Genomic DNA, 22,355 nt, shown 5'->3' on the forward strand with positions numbered 1-22,355 from the left:
AGCAACCGCCATTACGTCTCGGCAGTAGGCGTCACCAACCAGTCCTCCCATTCTCGGTGACGTGTAGATCCCAGCCTTGTTATGGCAGTGTCAGTCCTCACCCCAGTCCTGGCATTCTATTCACGAAGGTCGGGATTGATACGGCTATAACCCTCGCCCCCTGGTGCTCAAACATGGATGACGGTAAAATGTTTAGCCGCGTCGCTCGCCCCACGACCAGCATGGCACAGTGATTCGTACTGCTTTCAGGAGAGAACGGGGGATGGGTTGATATTGAGGAGTTTGTTCACGGATTTGAGGACATCGGAGCGTTCCCACAGTCTCGCTGTAGACCCCCCACCGGCAGTCGCCACCATACAAGAATAGGGGCTATGAATAGCTGAACGAGACAATGATGCGGCCATGTCCGAGAGACCGCTGTGCGTATTAATGTGTGCCGACCAGCAAAGAGAATAAGCCCGGGAGCCCGACTATTAACCCCTTCACACCCCACTGACCCCGGCCATAAACATTTGAACACATGCGCGGTAGCTTTGAAATTGTCCAGAAAGTTTGAGAGACATAAAAACGGATCCATTATTAAAAAATTATATATAAAATAATAATAATATTTGTTTAAAAAAGAAAACGAACAAAAATATGTAAAATTTTGCTACCAAACGTCTGCATACGACTTCAAGCCATCAGTTATAACAATACGTTTGACCGATGCGAAAAGTTCTTCACTATGCGCAACTTCAGTGAGTGGCGGAATTTTCTACTTACTGCTATAGCACCAAATAACGTGGAGTGGCGGCACACTTTCCTATGTACTCCATAGGGGTAGTCACCCAGCTTTGCTAGAGTCCTAAATGAAAGATCTGCCTAGGTGCGCATTCACTGCTCCCATGTAGTTGCATATTTAGTCAGATTTGAGACTCAGGAGTGCAGGAAAGCTGGGTGACAATCAATTTGGTGGCAGCAATTACAGTTTCCATATGGGTAGTAACCCAGCTTTTCTAGAGACATAGATGGAAGATCTGCCAAGGTAGGAATCCTCTGTTCCTATACAGTTGCACAGTTAAAGGGGTATTCCAGGAAAAAAACTTTTTTATGTTTTCAACTGGCTCCAGAAAGTTAAACAGATTTGTAAATTACTTCTATTTAAAAGATCTTAATCCTTTCAGTACTTATGAGCTGCTGAAGTTGAGTTGTTTTTTTCTGTCTGAGTGCTCACTGATGACACGTGTCTCCGGAACCGCCCAGTTTAGAAGAAAATCCCTCTGTTCCCATGTGGTTGGATAGTTAAAGGGGGACTCCGGTGAAAAACTTTTTTTTATTTTTTAAACAACTGGTGCCAGAAAGTTAAACAGATTTGTAAACTACTTCTATTAAAAAATCTTAATCCTTCCTGTACTTATTAGCTGCTGAATACTACAGCGGAAATTCTTTTCTTTTTTAAACTCAGAGCTCTCTGCTGACATCACGAGTACAGTGCTCTCTGCTGACATCTCTGTCCATTTTAGGAACTGTGCAGGGTAAAAGGAAATCCCCATAGAAAACATATGCTGTTCTGGGCAGTTCCTAAAATGGACAGAGATGTCAGCAGAGAGCACTGTACTCGTGATGTCAGCAGAGGGCTCTGTGTTTCAAAAAGAAAAGAATTTACACTGTAGTATTCAGCAGCTAATAAGTACAGGAAGGATTAAGATTTTTTTAATAGAAGTAAATTTACAAATCTGTTTAACTTTCTGGCACCAGTTGATTTAAAAAAAAAAAAAGGTTTTCACCGGAGTACCCCTTTAAGCAGCTTTGACACTAAGGAGTCCAGGAAAGCTGGGTGAGAACCCATGTAGAGGAGCATGTCCTGAATGACAAAGTTACTCAGCTATCCTGCTGCCACCTCTAGATTTGCAATGGAGATGTGGGAATGTTTTCAGAGCTGTAATGGGGGCCATACTAGTTGTCACCCAGCTTTTCCAGAAACAGATATAACTATGAAATGACTAAATAAGATAAATTACGGCTTCACGAGGCGACTCCAGGAATTATCTCTAGGACTTATCTACTTTTTTTATTGTAGGGAAAGCGTTGTGTTTGTTTCGCGCCCGCCGCTCGCTTCCTCATCACGTGGATTAAAAGATTTTTCTTTTTTTGGTTCCTGATTGTTTTTCTTGCTGATTAAAAGGGAAGTTATAAGAGGATCTGACATGAAAGAGAAGGAAGTAGAACAAGCATCATTATCTCCCCATAATAACCAATCACTACAACCCCCAATGTCAACCTGCAGCCCCGCACACCGCTATTAAAGGGATAAGAGACTAAACTGCGTAATGAGGGATTTATTATAGACATTTTCTTCCTGAATATAGAGAAGTCTATAATATTTGCAGGTGACGCTTCCTTTCAGTTTTATAGTGTTTTGGAAATCCTTACAATTACTAATCCATATAAGGGGGGGGGGCGCTGTTGCAAAGGCATCTATGAGAAAAATAGTTATCACTGACAGTGGTGAAAAGAGGTACTGCAAGCAATTAACATTGGAGTAAAATTTGGAAATATAATTCTGTTTTCTATTCTACAGGAATTTCTTGAAGACGAAAAGTACATGGACATGGAGGACATAGAGGAAAAACTGACAATGTCTAAAAGTAAGTGCAAAACCATAATGGTATAACCTAGGTATATACTGTATATAATATATATGTACAGCTGGTATAAGTTATATATCTCCTGTATATAGTGATATGGACCATGCTGGTATAACCTGGTATATACTGTATATAATATATATGTACAGCTGGTATAAGTTATATATCTCCTGTATATAGTGATATGGACCATGCTGGTATAACCTGGGTATATACTGTATATAATTATATATGTACAGCTGGTATAAGTTATATATCTCCTGTATATAGTGATATGGACCATGCTGGTATAACCTGGTATATACTGTATATAATTATATATGTACAGCTGGTATAAGTTATATATCTCCTGTATATAGTGATATGGACCATGCTGGTATAACCTGGTATATACTGTGTATAATATATATGTACAGCTGGTATAAGTTATATATATCTCCTGTATATAGTGATATGGACCATGCTGGTATAACCTGGGTATATACTGTATATAATTATATATGTACAGCTGGTATAAGTTATATATCTCCTGTATATAGTGATATGGACCATGCTGGTATAACCTGGTATATACTGTATATAATATATATGTACAGCTGGTATAAGTTATATATATCTCCTGTATATAGTGATATGGACCATGCTGGTATAACCTGGGTATATACTGTATATAATTATATATGTACAGCTGGTATAAGTTATATATCTCCTGTATATAGTGATATGGACCATGCTGGTATAACCTGGTATATACTGTATATAATATATATGTACAGCTGGTATAAGTTATATATCTCCTGTATATAGTGATATGGGCCATGCTGGTATAACCTGGTATATACTGTGTATAATATATATGTACAGCTGGTATAAGTTATATATCTCCTGTGTATAGTGACCATGCTGGTATAACCTGGTATATACTGTATATAATATATATGTACAGCTGGTATAAGTTATATATATCTCCTGTATATAGTGATATGGACCATGCTGGTATAACCTGGGTATATACTGTATATAATTATATATGTACAGCTGGTATAAGTTATATATCTCCTGTATATAGTGATATGGACCATGCTGGTATAACCTGGTATATACTGTATATAATATATATGTACAGCTGGTATAAGTTATATATATCTCCTGTATATAGTGATATGGACCATGCTGGTATAACCTGGGTATATACTGTATATAATTATATATGTACAGCTGGTATAAGTTATATATCTCCTGTATATAGTGATATGGACCATGCTGGTATAACCTGGGTATATACTGTATATAATATATATGTACAGCTGGTATAAGTTATATATCTCCTGTATATAGTGATATGGACCATGCTGGTATAACCTGGTATATACTGTATATAATATATATGTACAGCTGGTATAAGTTATATATCTCCTGTATATAGTGATATGGACCATGCTGGTATAACCTGGGTATATACTGTTTATAATATATATGTACAGCTGGTATAAGTTATATATCTCCTGTATATAGTGATATGGACCATGCTGGTATAACCTGGGTATATACTGTATATAATTATATATGTACAGCTGGTATAAGTTATATATCTCCTGTATATAGTGATATGGACCATGCTGGTATAACCTGGGTATATACTGTATATAATTATATATGTACAGCTGGTATAAGTTATATATCTCCTGTATATAGTGATATGGATCATGCTGGTATAACCTGGGTATATACTGTATATAATATATATGATGTACAGCTGGTATAAGTTATATATCTCCTGTATATAGTGATATGGACCATGTTGGTATAACCTGGTATATACTGTATATAATATATATGTACAGCTGGTATAAGTTATATATCTCCTGTATATAGTGATATGGACCATGCTGGTATAACCTGGTATATACTGTGTATAATATATATGTACAGCTGGTATAAGTTATATATCTCCTGTATATAGTGATATGGACCATGCTGGTATAACCTGGGTATATACTGTATATAATATATATGATGTACAGCTGGTATAAGTTATATATCTCCTGTATATAGTGATATGGACCATGCTGGTATAACCTGGGTATATACTGTATATAATTATATATGTACAGCTGGTATAAGTTATATATCTCCTGTATATAGTGATATGGACCATGCTGGTATAACCTGGTATATACTGTGTATAATATATATGTACAGCTGGTATAAGTTATATATCTCCTGTATATAGTGATATGGACCATGCTGATATAACCTGGGTATATACTGTATATAATTACATATGTACAGCTGGTATAAGTTATATATCTCCTGTATATAGTGATATGGACCATGCTGGTATAACCTGGTATATACTGTATATAATATATATGTACAGCTGGTATAAGTTATATATCTCCTGTATATAGTGATATGGACCATGCTGGTATAACCTGGGTATATACTGTATATAATATATATGTACAGCTGGTATAAGTTATATATCTCCTGTATATAGTGATATGGACCATGCTGGTATAACCTGGGTATATACTGTATATAATATATATGATGTACAGCTGGTATAAGTTATATATCTCCTGTATATAGTGATATGGACCATGCTGGTATAACCTGGTATATACTGTATATAATATATATGTACAGCTGGTATAAGTTATATATCTCCTGTATATAGTGAAATGGACCATGCTGGTATAACCTGGGTATATACTGTATATAATATATATGATGTACAGCTGGTATAAGTTATATATCTCCTGTATATAGTGATATGGACCATGCTGGTATAACCTGGGTATATACTGTATATAATATATATGTACAGCTGGTATAAGTTATATATCTCCTGTATATAGTGATATGGACCATGCTGGTATAACCTGGTATATACTGTATATAATTATATATGTACAGCTGGTATAAGTTATATATCTCCTGTATATAGTGATATGGACCATGCTGGTATAACCTGGTATATACTGTATATAATTACATATGTACAGCTGGTATAAGTTATATATCTCCTGTATATAGTGATATGGACCATGCTGGTATAACCTGGGTATATACTGTAAATAATATATATGTACAGCTGGTATAAGTTATATATCTCCTGTATATAGTGATATGGACCATGCTGGTATAACCTGGTATATACTGCATATAATATATATGTACAGCTGGTATAAGTTATATATCTCCTGTATATAGTGATATGACCATGCTGGTATAACCTGGGTATATACTGTATATAATATATATGTACAGCTGGTATAAGTTATATATCTCCTGTATATAGTGATATGGACCATGCTGGTATAACCTGGGTATATACTGTATATAATATATATGTACAGCTGGTATAAGTTATATATCTCCTGTATATAGTGATATGGACCATGCTGGTATAACCTGGGTATATACTGTATATAATTATATATGTACAGCTGGTATAAGTTATATATCTCCTGTATATAGTGATATGGACCATGCTGGTATAACCTGGGTATATACTGTATATAATTATATATGTACAGCTGGTATAAGTTATATATCTCCTGTATATAGTGATATGGACAATGCTGGTATATCCTGGTATATACTGTATATAATATATATGTACAGCTGGTATAAGTTATATATCTCCTGTATATAGTGATATGGACCATGCTGGTATAACCTGGTATATACTGTGTATAATATATATGTACAGCTGGTATAAGTTATATATCTCCTGTATATAGTGATATGGACCATGCTGGTATAACCTGGGTATATACTGTATATAATATATATGATGTACAGCTGGTATAAGTTATATATCTCCTGTATATAGTGATATGGACCATGCTGGTATAACCTGGTATATACTGTGTATAATATATATGTACAGCTGGTATAAGTTATATATCTCCTGTATATAGTGATATGGACCATGCTGGTATAACCTGGTATATACTGTATATAATATATATGTACAGCTGGTATAAGTTATATATCTCCTGTATATAGTGATATGGACCATGCTGATATAACCTGGTATATACTGTATATAATATATATGATGTACAGCTGGTATAAGTTATATATCTCCTGTATATAGTGATATGGACCATGCTGGTATAACCTGGGTATATACTGTATATAATTATATATGTACAGCTGGTATAAGTTATTTATCTCCTGTATATAGTGATATGGACCATGCTGGTATAACCTGGTATATACTGTATATAATTACATATGTACAGCTGGTATAAGTTATATATCTCCTGTATATAGTGATATGGACCATGCTGGTATAACCTGGGTATATACTGTAAATAATATATATGTACAGCTGGTATAAGTTATATATCTCCTGTATATAGTGATATGGACCATGCTGGTATAACCTGGGTATATACTGTATATAATATATATGTACAGCCGGTATATAGGGTCTCTCCTTGGGGTCGCCCTAATTCGGTGACATTTTGACTGTAGGTGGGGGAGTTATTTGCTGTCGCACACTGGGAGCCTTGACTTTCGTGGCCTCTTCTCAAAATTTCCTCAGTGCGGTTCCACAAGGTCCCTATTGTGTGGCCTCCAACGCCCTGCACTGGAACGCTCAGCTGTTCCATCCTCTGAGGCTGCAGTGCTGGATCCTGGAGAGGCCGGGAACCTTGAGCTTCCACTAGGGAAGGGATGAGTGAGGTCGGACGTGAAGCGGGGATGAGGTCCAGCAGGACAATAAGAGTCTTGTTACACATCTGCCGCTGATCTCCTGCTGGAAGCGTTAGCCACATGATGCTGCTCCTTGGGGGTTCACATAGTTTCCTTCATATCAATTTTATAGAGCATTTCCAGCCAGCAACGTAAGGAGCGCCAGATCGTGCATAATAGGGTGAGACTAGCACTGATGACATCATCATGCCTGGTGTAGTGACATCACACCCCAGAATAACACTGCTGACATCATCATGCCCGGTGTAGTGACATCACACACCAGAATAACACTGCTGACATCATCATGCCCGTTGTAGTGACATCACACCGCAGACTAGCACTGCTGACATCATCATGCCTGGTGTAGTGACATCACACCCCAGAATAACACTGCTGACATCATCATGCCAGTGTAGTGACATCACACCGCAGAATAACACTGCTGACATCATCATGCCTGGTGTAGTGACATCACACCCCAGAATAACACTGCTGACATCATCATGCCCGGTGTAGTGACATAACACCGCATAATAACACTGCTGACATCATCATGCCCAGTGTAGTGACATCACACCGCAGAATAACACTGCTGACATCATCATGCCCGGTGTAGTGACATCACACCGCAGAATAACACTGCTGACATCATCATGCCCCGTGTAGTGACATCACACCCCAGAATAACACTGCTGACATCATCATGCCCAGTGTAGTGACATCACACTGCAGATTAGCACTGCTGACATCATCATACCCGGTGTAGTGACATCACACCGCAGACTAGCACTGCTGACATCATCATAACCGATATAGTGACATCACACCATAGACTAGCACTGCTGACATCATCATGCCCAGTGTAGTGACATAACACCGCATAATAACACTGCTGACATCATCATGCCCGGTGTAGTGACATCACACCGCAGAATAACACTGCTGACATCATCATGCCCCGTGTAGTGACATCACACCCCAGAATAACACTGCTGACATCATCATGCCCAGTGTAGTGACATCACACTGCAGATTAGCACTGCTGACATCATCATACCCGGTGTAGTGACATCACACCGCAGACTAGCACTGCTGACATCATCATAACCGATATAGTGACATCACACCATAGACTAGCACTGCTGACATCATCATGCCAGTGTAGTGACATCACACCATAGACTAGCACTGCTGGCATAATCATGCCAGTGTAGTGACATCACACCACAGACTAGCACTGCTGACATCATCATGCCAGTGTAGTGACATCACCCCATAGACTAGCACTGCTGACATCATCATGCCCGGTGTAGTGACATCACATGCAGATTAGCACTGCTGACCTCATCATGCCAGTGTATTGACATCACACCATAGACTAGCACTGCTGACATCATCATGCCAGTGTAGTGACATCACACCATAGACTAGCACTGCTGGCATCATCATGCCAGTGTAGTGACATCACACCACAGACTAGCACTGCTGACATCATCATGCCAGTGTAGTGACATCACCCCATAGACTAGCACTGCTGACATCATCATGCCCGGTGTAGTGACATCACATGCAGATTAGCACTGCTGACCTCATCATGCCAGTGTATTGACATCACACCATAGACTAGCACTGCTGACATCATCATGCCAGTGTAGTGACATCACACCCACCATAGACTAGCACTGCTGACATCATCATACCCGATATAGTGACATCACACCATAGACTAGCACTGCTGACATCATCATGCCAGTGTAGTGACATCACATGCAGATTAGCACTGCTGACATCATCATGCCAGTGTAGTGACATCACACCATAGACTAGCACTGCTGACATCATCATACCCGATATAGTGACATCACACCATAGACTAGCACTGCTGACATCATCATGCCAGTGTAGTGACATCACACAATAGACTAGCACTGCTGACATCATCATGCCAGTGTAGTGACATCACACCATAGACTAGCACTGCTGACATCATCATGCCCGGTGTAGTGACATCACACCATAGACTAGCACTGCTGACATCATCATGCCCGGTGTAGTGACATCACACCATAGACTAGCACTGCTGACATCATCATGCCAGTGTAGTGACATCACACCATAGACTAGCACTGCTGACATCATCATGCCAGTGTAGTGACATCACACCATAGATTAGCACTGCTGACATCATCATGCCCGGTGTAGTGACATCACACCATAGACTAGCACTGCTGACATCATCATGCCAGTGTAGTGACATCACACCATAGACTAGCACTGCTGACATCATCATGCCAGTGTAGTGACATCACACCATAGACTAGCACTGCTGACATCATCATACCCGATATAGTGACATCACACCCCAGACTAGCACTGCTGACATCATCATGCCCGGTGTAGTGACATCACACCATAGACTAGCACTGCTGACATCATCATGCCCGATATAGTGACATCACACCCCAGACTAGCACTGCTGACATCATCATGCCCGGTGTAGTGACATCACACCATAGACTAGCACTGCTGACATCATCATACCCGATATAGTGACATCACACCATAGACTAGCACTGCTGACATCATCATACCCGATATAGTGACATCACACCCCAGACTAGCACTGCTGACATCATCATACCCGATATAGTGACATCACACCATAGACTAGCACTGCTGACATCATCATGCCCGGTGTAGTGACATCACACCATAGACTAGCACTGCTGACATCATCATGCCCGGTGTAGTGACATCACACCATAGACTAGCACTGCTGACATCATCATACCCGATATAGTTACATCACACCATAGACTAGCACTGCTGACATCATCATGCCCGGTGTAGTGACATCACACCATAGACTAGCACTGCTGACATCATCATGCCCGGTGTAGTGACATCACACCATAGACTAGCACTGCTGACATCATCATACCCGATATAGTGACATCACACCATAGACTAGCACTGCTGACATCATCATACCCGGTATAGTGACATCACACCATAGACTAGCACTGCTGACATCATCATACCCGATATAGTGACATCACACCCCAGACTAGCACTGCTGACATCATCATACCCGATATAGTGACATCACACCATAGACTAGCACTGCTGACATCATCATGCCCGGTGTAGTGACATCACACCATAGACTAGCACTGCTGACATCATCATACCCGATATAGTGACATCACACCATAGACTAGCACTGCTGACATCATCATACCCGATATAGTGACATCACACCATAGACTAGCACTGCTGACATCATCATGCCAGTGTAGTGACATCACACCATAGACTAGCACTGCTGACATCATCATGCCGTGTAGTGACATCACACAATAGACTAGCACTGCTGACATCATCATGCCAGTGTAGTGACATCACACCATAGACTAGCACTGCTGACATCATCATGCCAGTGTAGTGACATCACACCATAGACTAGCACTGCTGACATCATCATACCCGATATAGTGACATCACACCATAGACTAGCACTGCTGACATCATCATACCCGATATAGTGACATCACACCATAGACTAGCACTGCTGACATCATCATGCCAGTGTAGTGACATCACACCATAGACTAGCACTGCTGACATCATCATACCCGATATAGTGACATCACACCATAGACTAGCACTGCTGACATCATCATGCCAGTGTAGTGACATCACACCATAGACTAGCACTGCTGACATCATCATGCCAGTGTAGTGACATCACACCATAGACTAGCAGTCTGGATAACCCCCTTTAAAACTAACCCAACCTCCATAGGCCACTTGGCTAATCTGGAGTCACAGATCATAACTGTGTTGTAAGGGAGCAGAGCTGCAGTGCAAAGCATTGAGCCGCAACAAAAGCCGCTGCCTCTGATAAGACACGAGACAAGGTGGATTTCTTACCTTAAAGAGTACGTCTCATCATCTTATTAATTGTTATAATGCTCTCAGGTCACTGTCCCATCATGATAAACCCCCCCCCCCCCCCCGCCTTTATTTTTATAATTTTTTAGTTTTCTATCTTGATATTGCTCTGTATTCAGATTCACAGACTGGAAAGGGGCGTTCCCCAGCAGGAATGACATCATCTGAAACCATACAGGGGAGAACTTCCTCCCTCACTCTGCTACGCACAGCCCAGAGCAGTTCAGTGTGAGATGAGCTATGATTGGCTAAGGCTGCACACACACCCCTTAGCATTTCCTGCTTTTGGACTTCTGCCAGGACAGCAGGAGTCCAAAGTCTGTGCAAGAGATGGGGAGAAATGTGCTCTGGACAAGTAGGGAGACACCTAGTGGCAGATCTTTTAAACACAAAATATAGAAAGCTTAATTGTTTTTTTTTTTTTTTTATAAACAAAGAACATTATCTGGCTGTCTGGGCATGCTGGGAGCTGTAGTTTTGACACTACACTAGTGGTCTCTAAACTGTGCACCTCCAGCTGTTGCAAAACTACAACTCCCAGCATGCCCAGACAGCCAACGGCTGTCCGGGCATGCTGGGAGTTGTAGTTTTGCAACTACACTAGTTGTCTTCAAACGGTGGACCTCTGGCTGTCTGGGCATGCTGGGAATTGTAGTTTTGACACTACACTAGTTGTCTTCAAACGGTGGACCTCTGGCTGTCTGGGCATGCTGGGAATTGTAGTTTTGACACTACACTAGTGGTCTCCAAACTGTGCACCCCCGACTGTTGCAAAACTACAACTCCCAGCATGCCCAGACAGTCAACAGCTATCTGGACATGCAGGGGGTTGTAGTTTTTGCAACTACACTAATGGTCTCAAAACTAGACCCCGGGCTGTTGCAAAACTGCAATTCCCAGCATGCCCGGATAACTGTAGTGCTGGGAGTTGTAGCCATTGTGCCACAATGTAGCAGATGAATATTTACCTAAACACAGTGATGTCTCCACATACAGGTGATACATAGTGAACAGGAAACAATACACAGATACTATGTATAATGCATGGGCGGATCGGATATCAGCTGACATATCTATACCGACTCTGCTGTGGGCGTGACCGCGCTGATTCACCGCTGCTGGCGGCATTTGGATGGCGGTCGTAATGAGCATTTCCTGCAGTGATTGGCGATGGAGGATAAGGGAATTGTTCGCATTGTTCTATGGAGAATCACTATAATATCAGAATGTGGTATGAGGAACGGGCGTGCGCCAATCACCGAGAATGTATCATCCCAGAACACAATGTATCAATGTTGAAATGTATCAATGTCACAATGTATCAATGTCACAATGTATCAATGTTTACCTGTTGATTCATTCCATTCATCACCTTCCGCTTATTTTTTCTTCTAGAAAAATTCATGGAATTTGACTTAAACGACCAAGGAGAGATCGGTAAGTGACTTGACCGCCAGAGTATTGCATAACATGCGCCGCCATGACTGCTGGCACGTGGCTTCCTATCCAGCTTTTCCAGACTCCTGAAATGATAAGAGAATATTACCCTACAGATAAATGACCCCCAAATATACGAATATATATCCCCTGACGACCGTGTTACATGTGTGTTGGTTTTTGCTCCCTGCTAATCTGCTGACAACTCTTCTAGACATGATGGGGCTCAAGATGATGATGGAGAAGCTCGGGGTTCCCAAAACACATCTAGAGATGAAAAAGATGATCGCGGAAGTGACCGGAGGGAAAAGCGACACCATCAGCTACCGAGACTTCATGAAAATGCTGCTGGGAAAGAGATCTTTAATCTATAAAACGTAAGTGAGCCTCATATACTGCTATCATGCTACCTATACTACTATAATACTGCCCCTATGTGCACAAATATAACTACTCTAATACTGCATCTATATACAAGAATATAACTACTATAATACTGCCTCCTATATACAAGAATATAACTACTATAATACTGCCTCCTATATACAAGAATATAACTACTATAATACTGCTCCTATATACAAGAATATAACTACTATAATACTGCTCCTTTATACAAGAATATAACTACTATAATACTGCTCCTATATACAAGAATATAACTACTATAATACTGCCTCCTATATACAAGAATATAACTACTATAATACTGCTCCTATATATACAAGAATATAACTACTATAATACTGCTCCTATATACAAAATATAACTACTATAATACTGCTCCTATATACAAGAATATAACTACTATAATACTGCTCCTATATACAAGAATATAACTACTATAATACTGCTCCTATATACAAGAATATAACTACTATAATACTGCTCCTTTATACAAGAATATAACTACTATAATACTGCTCCTATATACAAGAATATAACTACTATAATACTGCCTCCTATATACAAGAATATAACTACTATAATACTGCTCCTATATATACAAGAATATAACTACTATAATACTGCTCCTATATACAAAATATAACTACTATAATACTGCTCCTATATACAAGAATATAACTACTATAATACTGCTCCTATATACAAGAATATAACTACTATAATACTGCTCCTATATACAAGAATATAACTACTATAATACTGCTCCTATATACAAGAATATAACTACTATAATACTGCCCCTATATACAACAATATAACTACTATAATACTGCTCCTATATACAAGAATATAACTACTATAATATTGCTCCTATATACAAGAATATAACTACTATAATACTGCCTCCTATATACAAGAATATATCTACTATAATACTGCTCCTATACACAAGAATATAACTACTGTAATACTGCTCCTATATACAAGAATATAACTACTACAATACTGTTCCTATATACAAGAATATAACTACTATAATACTGCCTCCTATATACAAGAATATAACTACTATAATACTGCTCCTATGTAAGATAACAATCACTGGGGTATTAGGGCGTCTGGCAGCAGCTGCTGTTTTCTTAGGGTAACACAACTCCTTGGTGCAGACATTGGGGGTCAGTTTTGGAGGAAAGCATCACCTGTGGTGATGAGTGAAGCGGAGCGGCAGCTGTCTGGCAGCGTCACATGTCTTGGCGGCACATCTGCTGCTGAACACTTGTCCTTCACCGCCATCCGTCCCACAAACACTTCACATTCCTGAGAGGGATCCGCTCATCAGCTGAACCTGGAGATGATAGAGTTAAAGATGGCAATTATTGCCTTCGGCTGTCCGGGCATGCTGGGAGTTGTAGGTTTGCAACAGCTGGAGACACTGGAGGCTTGGAAAACACTGCTCTAGTCACACTTAAAGCTGCTTCTGAGCTACCAGAACTTACAATGAAGAATTATGAACGCAGCTCCGGAGGTGACTAGAGTGTAGAAAAGGGGGCACATACTTATTCAGGGCAGAAAGGAATATAGGGGTCTGCACAGTCTATGATATTTTATACTCTAGACCAGTGGTCTTAAACCTGCGAACTTCCAGATGTTGCAAAACTACAACTCCCAGCATGCCCGGACAGCCAACGTCTGTCCGGGCATGCTGGGAGTTGTAGTTTTTCAACAGCTGGAGGCACCTTGCTTGGTCCACTGTTTAAAAAAGCACTGGTCTAGGCTGTCTGGGCATGCTGGGAGTTGTAGTTTTGCAACAGCTGAGGTCCACAGGTTGAAGACCACTGCTCTAGACAATTGTTTCCAAACAGTGTGCCTCCAGCTGTTGCAAAACTAAGCCAGGCATGTTGGGAGTTGTAGTTTTGCAACAGCTGGAGGCACACTGTTTGGAAACAATTGTCTAGAGCAGTGGTCTTCAACCTGTGGACCTCAGCTGTTGCAAAACTACAACTCCCAGCATGCCCGGACAGCCACGGCATGCTGGGAGTTGTAGTTTTGCAACAGCTGGAGGCACCTTGCTTGGCCCACAGTTTAAAAAAGCACTGGTCTAGGCTGTCCGGGCATGCTGGGAGTTGTAGTTTTGCAACAGCTGGATGTCCGCAGGTTGAAGACCACTGCTCTAGACAATTGTTTCCTAGCAGTGTGCCTCCAGCTGTTGCAAAACTAAGCCAGGCATGTTGGGAGTTGTAGTTTTGTAACAGCTGGAGGCACACTGTTGGTGCAACACTGCTCTAGTCACACTCAAAGCTACATAGATGACATTACCGGTTCCTTCCAGCTTGTAAGCCAACAGAACTCGCAATGAAGAATTATGAACGCAGCTCCGGAGGTGACTAGAGCATAAGACATAAGTAAAGCAAAGTAATAATAAAGTGACTGAACATTATATCAGGGCAGTATTTGCCTGCGTTGCGGATTCTCTGAGGCTCTGTGTACGGGGGTGACCCGGGGGTTAATGTTATTCATGCCTGGCACGTGTGGGCATCTCATTCCTCTGCATTGTGTAGGCTGCCCCGATGGTCGCTTGGAATGTGCGCTGTCATGTGACTCTCATATTACAGAGCGGCTGGCAGCGGCTGGTGGCAGGCTGGCTGCCCTCTCATGTGCCCGCTGCCAGGCGGATGGAGGCCGTGCGCCATGACACCCAGCTGTGGAGGCCAATGATGAGAGGCCAAAAAACCGAAAGCTTACACCGATACTCCAGTCACATCCAGAGCTGCTTACATCCGAAAGCTTACACCGATACTCCAGTCACATCCAGAGCTGCACTCACAATTCTGCTGCTTTTCTTTTAGCTCTCAGGCCTTGCAGCCTGACATTTTGTTGCTGATTCTGTGCAACTAGAGCATTATAGGGTATATTATGTGCAGCTCTGGATGTGAATAGAGTATAAAGTATCCCATTCTGCTGCTTTCCTGCTGTACAGCCTCACATCACATTGCTGATTCAGCGTCTTTATAAAGCTATGACTGGTATAGAATGCTATAAGGAATATTATGTGCAGCTTTGAATGTGACTAGAGTATAAAGTATCTCATTCTGCTGCTTTCCTAGCCCTCAGGCTGCGCTGCCTCACATCTCATTGCTGATTCAGTGTCTTTATAGAGTTATGACTGGTATAGAGCACTATAGAAAAATATTAGGGACAGCTCTGGATGTGAATAGAGTAGAAAGTAATTCATTCTGCTGCATTCCTATTAGCTCTCAGGCTGTGCAGCCTCACATCTCACTGTGTGCTTATACATTCTGCTGCTTTCCGGCTATACAGCAGTGGTCTCCAAACTGTGGTCCTCCAGATGCGCTTATACATTCTGCTGCTTTCCGGCTATACAGCAGTGGTCTCCAAACTGTGGTCCTCCAGATGTTGCAAAACTATAACTCCCAGCATGCCCGGACAGCCGTTGGCTGTCCGGGCATGCTGGGAGTTGTAGTTTTGCAACATCTGGAGGACCACAGTTTGGAGACCACTGCTGCACAGCCTCACATCTCAATGCTGTTTCAGTGTCTTTATAGAGCTATGACTGGTATAAAGCGTTATAGGGGATATTTAGTGCAGCTCTGGATGTGACTAGAGTATAAAGTAACTCATTCTGCTGGGAGTTGTAGTTTTGCAACATCTGGAGGACCACAGTTTGGAGACCACTGCTGCACAGCCTCACATCTCAATGCTGTTTCAGTGTCTTTATAAAGCTATGACTGGTATAAAGCGTTATAGGGGATATTTAGTGCAGCTCTGGATGTGACTAGAGTATAAAGTAACTCATTCTGCTGGGAGTTGTAGTTTTGCAAGAGCTGGAGAGCCTCAGGTTGGGGAACACTGCTGTAATATGTATGGGGTCTGTCAGGGCATGCTGGGAGTTGTAGTTTTGCAGACGCTGTAGAGCCGCAGTCTGAGCGTTTCCTTTCAGTTCCATATAAAGATCTATCAGGTAAAGAACGAGGATGTAACACATGACGAGATAATTACAGATCAGACTTTATTACTTGTTTACCTAATTACTGACCCATCACGTATCAGAGCCGCACCCGAGCTGTAGTATATAGCGTATCTATAAATATATACATAGAGGCGACTACTGACTAATCCAGGAAGAACAATATCTGCGCAATTGTGTCCCCGCCGCCAGCTCAGAACCCGTTCGACCACATGAGCGGCGCCTGATGCATCACAGAATGTACCACTGCTGCAGAGGTATCTAATCAGTGACTGCTGCCAGAGGTATCTAATCAGTGACTGCTGCAGAGGTATCTAATCAGTGACTGCTGCAGAGGTATCTAATCAATGACTGCTGCCAGAGGTATCTAATCAGTGACTGCTGCAGAGGTATCTAATCAGTGACTGCTGCCAGAGGTATCTAATCAGTGACTGCTGCAGAGGTATCTAATCAATGACTGCTGCCAGAGGTATCTAATCAGTGACTGCTGCAGAGGTATCTAATCAGTGACTGCTGCCAGAGGTATCTAATCAGTGACTGCTGCAGAGGTATCTAATCAATGACTGCTGCAGGGGTATCTAATCAGTGACTGCTGCAGAGGTATCTAATCAATGACTGCTGCCAGAGGTATCTAATCAGTGACTGCTGCAGAGGTATCTAATCAATGACTGCTGCCAGAGGTATCTAATCAGTGACTGCTGCCAGAGGTATCTAATCAATGACTGCTGCCAGAGGTATCTAATCAATGACTGCTGCCAGAGGTATCTAATCGGTGACTGCTGCAGAGGTATCTAATCAGTGACTGCTGCCAGAGGTATCTAATCAATGACTGCTGCCAGAGGTATCTAATCAGTGACTGCTGCCAGAGGTATCTAATCGGTGACTGCTGCAGAGGTATCTAGTCAATGACTGCTGCCAGAGGTATCTAATCAATGACTGCTGCCAGAGGTATCTAATCAGTGACTGCTGCCAGAGGTATCTAATCAATGACTGCTGCCAGAGGTATCTAATCAATGACTGCTGCTAGAGGTATCTAATCAATGACTGCTGCCAGAGGTATCTAATCAGTGACTGCTGCCAGAGGTATCTAATCAGTGACTGCTGCCAGAGGTATCTAATCAGTGACTGCTGCCAGAGGTATCTAATCGGTGACTGCTGCAGAGGTATCTAGTCAATGACTGCTGCCAGAGGTATCTAATCAATGACTGCTGCCAGAGGTATCTGATCAGTGACTGCTGCCAGAGGTATCTAATCAATGACTGCTGCCAGAGGTATCTAATCAATGACTGCTGCTAGAGGTATCTAATCAATGACTGCTGCCAGAGGTATCTAATCAATGACTGCTGCCAGAGGTATCTAATCAATGACTGCTGCCAGAGGTATCTAATCAATGACTGCTGCCAGAGGTATCTAATCAGTGACTGCTGCAGAGGTATCTAATCAATGACTGCTGCCAGAGGTATCTAATCAATGACTGCTGCCAGAGGTATCTAATCAATGACTGCTGCCAGAGGTATCTAATCAATGACTGCTGCCAGAGGTATCTAATCAGTGACTGCTGCCAGAGGTATCTAATCAATGACTGCTGCCAGAGGTATCTAATCAGTGACTGCTGCCAGAGGTATCTGATCAGTGACTGCTGCAGAGGTATCTAATCAGTGACTGCTGCAGAGGTATCTAATCAGTGACTGCTGCAGAGGTATCTAATCAATGACTGCTGCAGAGGTATCTAATCAGTGACTGCTGCAGAGGTATCTAATCAGTGACTGCTGCAGAGGTATCTAATCAGTGACTGCTGCAGAGGTATCTAATCAGTGACTGCTGCAGAGGTATCTAATCCACGACTGCTATCAGAGGTATCTAATCAATGACTGCTGCAGAGGTATCTAATCAGTGACTGCTGCAGAGGTATCTAATCAATGACTGCTGCAGAGGTATCTAATCAGTGACTGCTGCAGAGGTATCTAATCAGTGACTGCTGCAGAGGTATCTAATCAGTGACTGCTGTCAGGGGTATCTAATCAGTGACTGCTGCAGAGGTATCTAATCAGTGACTGCTGCAGAGGTATCTAATCAGTGACTGCTGCAGAGGTATCTAAAATACCTGCCAGGAGCTCTGCATATTCACTCTGGTCATTTATTGGATGACATGAAGCTTAGATACATTGGGGGAGATTCATCTGGGATTTAGACAGTCTACAGGTGACTTTTTCGTGACTTTTGCTTTAGAGGGTTTTTAGAACACGACTTTTCTCTGAAATGTGAGACGGCGCCGACCCCGAAGTCCGTGCGCAGAATTTATCAGGAGCCGTACGACTTTTGATAAATTCAGCGCACAATAGACCGGCCGGACCCTCTGTCTATACTGATGCGGAAATAGACATAATGATAAATCTCCCCCCCGTGTATCTAATGGTTCACATGTGATACTTATACATGGCAGCTCAGAGGACAGTATCACACATGATAGGATTAGATACAGCAGCTCAGAGGACAGTATCACACATGATAGCCTTAGATACAGAAGCTCAGCAGACAGTATCACACATGATAGGATTAGATACAGTGGCTCAGCAGCCAGTATCACACATGATAGCCTTAGATACAGAAGCTCAGCAGACAGTATCACACATGATAGGATTAGATACAGTGGCTCAGCAGCCAGTATCACACATGATAGGCTTAGATACAGAAGCTCAGCAGACAGTATCACACGATAGCCTTAGATACAGAAGATCAGCAGACAGTATCACACATGATAGGCTTAGATACAGCAGCTCAGCAGACAGTATCACACATGATAGGATTAGATACAGTGGCTCAGCAGACAGTATCACACATGATAGCCTTAGATACAGCAGCTCAGCAGACAGTATCACACATGATAGGATTAGATACAGCAGCTATGCAGACAGTATCACACATGATAGGATTAGATACAGCAGCTCAGCAGACAGTATCACACGATAGGATTAGATACAGCAGCTCAGCAGACATGCTGGGAGTTGTAGTAGTTTTGCACCACTGGGCTATCATGTGACCCTCTCTGTCTCTGCTAATTGGCTTCGGCTGTTAGGGCATGCTGGGGGTTGTAGTTGTGCAATAACTGAAAAGCCACAGGTAGGGGGCGCTGCTTCAAGGAATCTCAGTCCTATATAAGGAAACATGAGCCCTCAGCAGCACAGACCCTCATTGTCTCCGAGATGTGGGGAGTAACAGGTGTAGTGGAGCGCCCCCTCCTCCAGTGCTGGAATTCATCTTCTCTACAACATTTGGTTGTCACTCAGCTTTTCCAGACCCAGAAAAGTGGTTAAAGGGTTAATCCGGAATTAGAAAAACATAACTTTCTTCTTAAAGCAGCGCCACCCCTGTCCTCAGGTCATGTGCGGTATTGCAGCTCAGTTCCTTTGAAGTGTTTGGAGGCAAGTTGTAATACCAGACATGACCTGAGGACAGGGGTGGCGCTGTTTTTAGAAGAAATTATCTCTGTTTTCCTAACCCTGGGGGACCCCATTAATGGCTGCACAGGTTGTTGAGGTCCCTGGCGGGGGGGAGCGCAGCTGCTGGCAGCAGACACCGCACAATTATCGCCCCTCGGAGGAATTCTTGGGCGCAGACACAATTTGGCGAAAGATTAAATACGTCCTAAGACTCCAAGCGCAGTCACATGATCAGGTCTCCTCTGAGGAGCTGCAGGCGTACAGGTGAACCATGGGCGAGACGCTCCCTACAGGGTGTATAGCATCATTAACCCTTTCAGAGCCCACTGTTACCACCACTAAGTACTGGCGGTATTATGTGGGGGGGGCGGGCAGTTATGATGTAGTAACTATTATTTATAGAGGACACGTTACTATCACTATTATTTATAGAGGACACGTTACTATCACTATTATCTATAGGGGACACGTTACTATCACTATTATTTATAGGGGACACGTTACTATCACTATTATTTATAGAGGACACGTTACTATCACTATTATTTATAGGGGACACGTTACTATCACTATTATTTATAGGGGACACGTTACTATCACTATTATTTATAGAGGACACGTTACTATCACTATTATTTATAGGGGACACGTTACTATCACTATTATTTATAGGGGACACGTTACTATCACTATTATTAATAGAGGACACGTTACTATCACTATTATTTATAGAGGACACGTTACTATCACTATTATTTATAGAGGACACGTTACTATCACTATTATTTATAGAGGACACGTTACTATCACTATTATTTATAGGGGACACGTTACTATCACTATTATTTATAGGGGACACGTTACTATCACTATTATTTATAGAGGACACGTTACTATCACTATTATTTATAGAGGACACGTTACTATCACTATAATTTATAGAGGACACGTTACTATCACTATTATTTATAGGGGACACTTTAATATCACTATTATTTATAGAGGACACGTTACTATCACTATTATTTATAGAGGACACGTTACTATCACTATTATTTATAGGGGACACGTTACTATCACTATTATTTATAGAGGACACGTTACTATCACTATTATTAATAGAGGACACGTTACTATCACTATTATTTATAGAGGACACGTTACTATCACTATTATTTATAGAGGACACGTTACTATCACTATTATTTATAGAGGACACGTTACTATCACTATTATTTATAGGGGACACGTTACTATCACTATTATTTATAGAGGACACGTTACTATCACTATTATTTATAGAGGACACGTTATTATCACTATTATTTATAGGGGACACGTTACTATCACTTATTTATAGGGGACACGTTATTATCACTATTATTTATAGGGGACACGTTACTATCACTATTATTTATAGGGGACACGTTACTATCACTATTATTTATAGGGGACACGTTACTATCACTATTATTTATAGAGGACACGTTACTATCACTATTATTTATAGAGGACGCGTTACTATCACTATTATTTATAGAGGACGCGTTACTATCACTATTATTTATAGAGGACACGTTACTATCACTATTATTTATAGGGGACACGTTACTATCACTATTATCTATAGGGGACACGTTACTATCACTATTATTTATAGAGGACACGTTACTATCACTATTATTTATAGGGGACACGTTACTATCACTATTATTTATAGGGGACACGTTACTATCACTATTATTTATAGAGGACACGTTACTATCACTATTATTTATAGGGGACACG

At 41.4% G+C, this 22,355-nt stretch overlaps 1 protein-coding gene and 1 long non-coding RNA gene across 2 annotated transcripts in view; one reads left to right on the forward strand and one right to left on the reverse strand.

The window, feature by feature from the left end:
* Positions 1-22,355, forward strand: part of AIF1L (allograft inflammatory factor 1 like) — a 45,913-nt gene that overhangs the window by 17,205 nt on the left and 6,353 nt on the right. Inside the window, exons 3-5 of the mRNA XM_056540300.1 lie at positions 2,564-2,630; positions 12,693-12,734; positions 12,949-13,111. Coding sequence (XP_056396275.1) covers positions 2,564-2,630; positions 12,693-12,734; positions 12,949-13,111 — 272 coding nt within the window. The remainder of the gene's footprint in view (positions 1-2,563; positions 2,631-12,692; positions 12,735-12,948; positions 13,112-22,355) is intronic.
* On the reverse strand, positions 1,772-14,702 carry LOC130291513 (uncharacterized). Its single transcript, XR_008847953.1, has 3 exons — positions 14,342-14,702; positions 12,646-12,820; positions 1,772-2,184 (listed from the first exon to the last, which is right to left on the reverse strand). It is a non-coding gene; the product is annotated as an uncharacterized LOC130291513 (long non-coding RNA).

Source organism: Hyla sarda, chromosome 9, assembly GCF_029499605.1.
Source record: "Hyla sarda isolate aHylSar1 chromosome 9, aHylSar1.hap1, whole genome shotgun sequence".
Lineage (NCBI taxonomy): Eukaryota > Metazoa > Chordata > Amphibia > Anura > Hylidae > Hyla > Hyla sarda.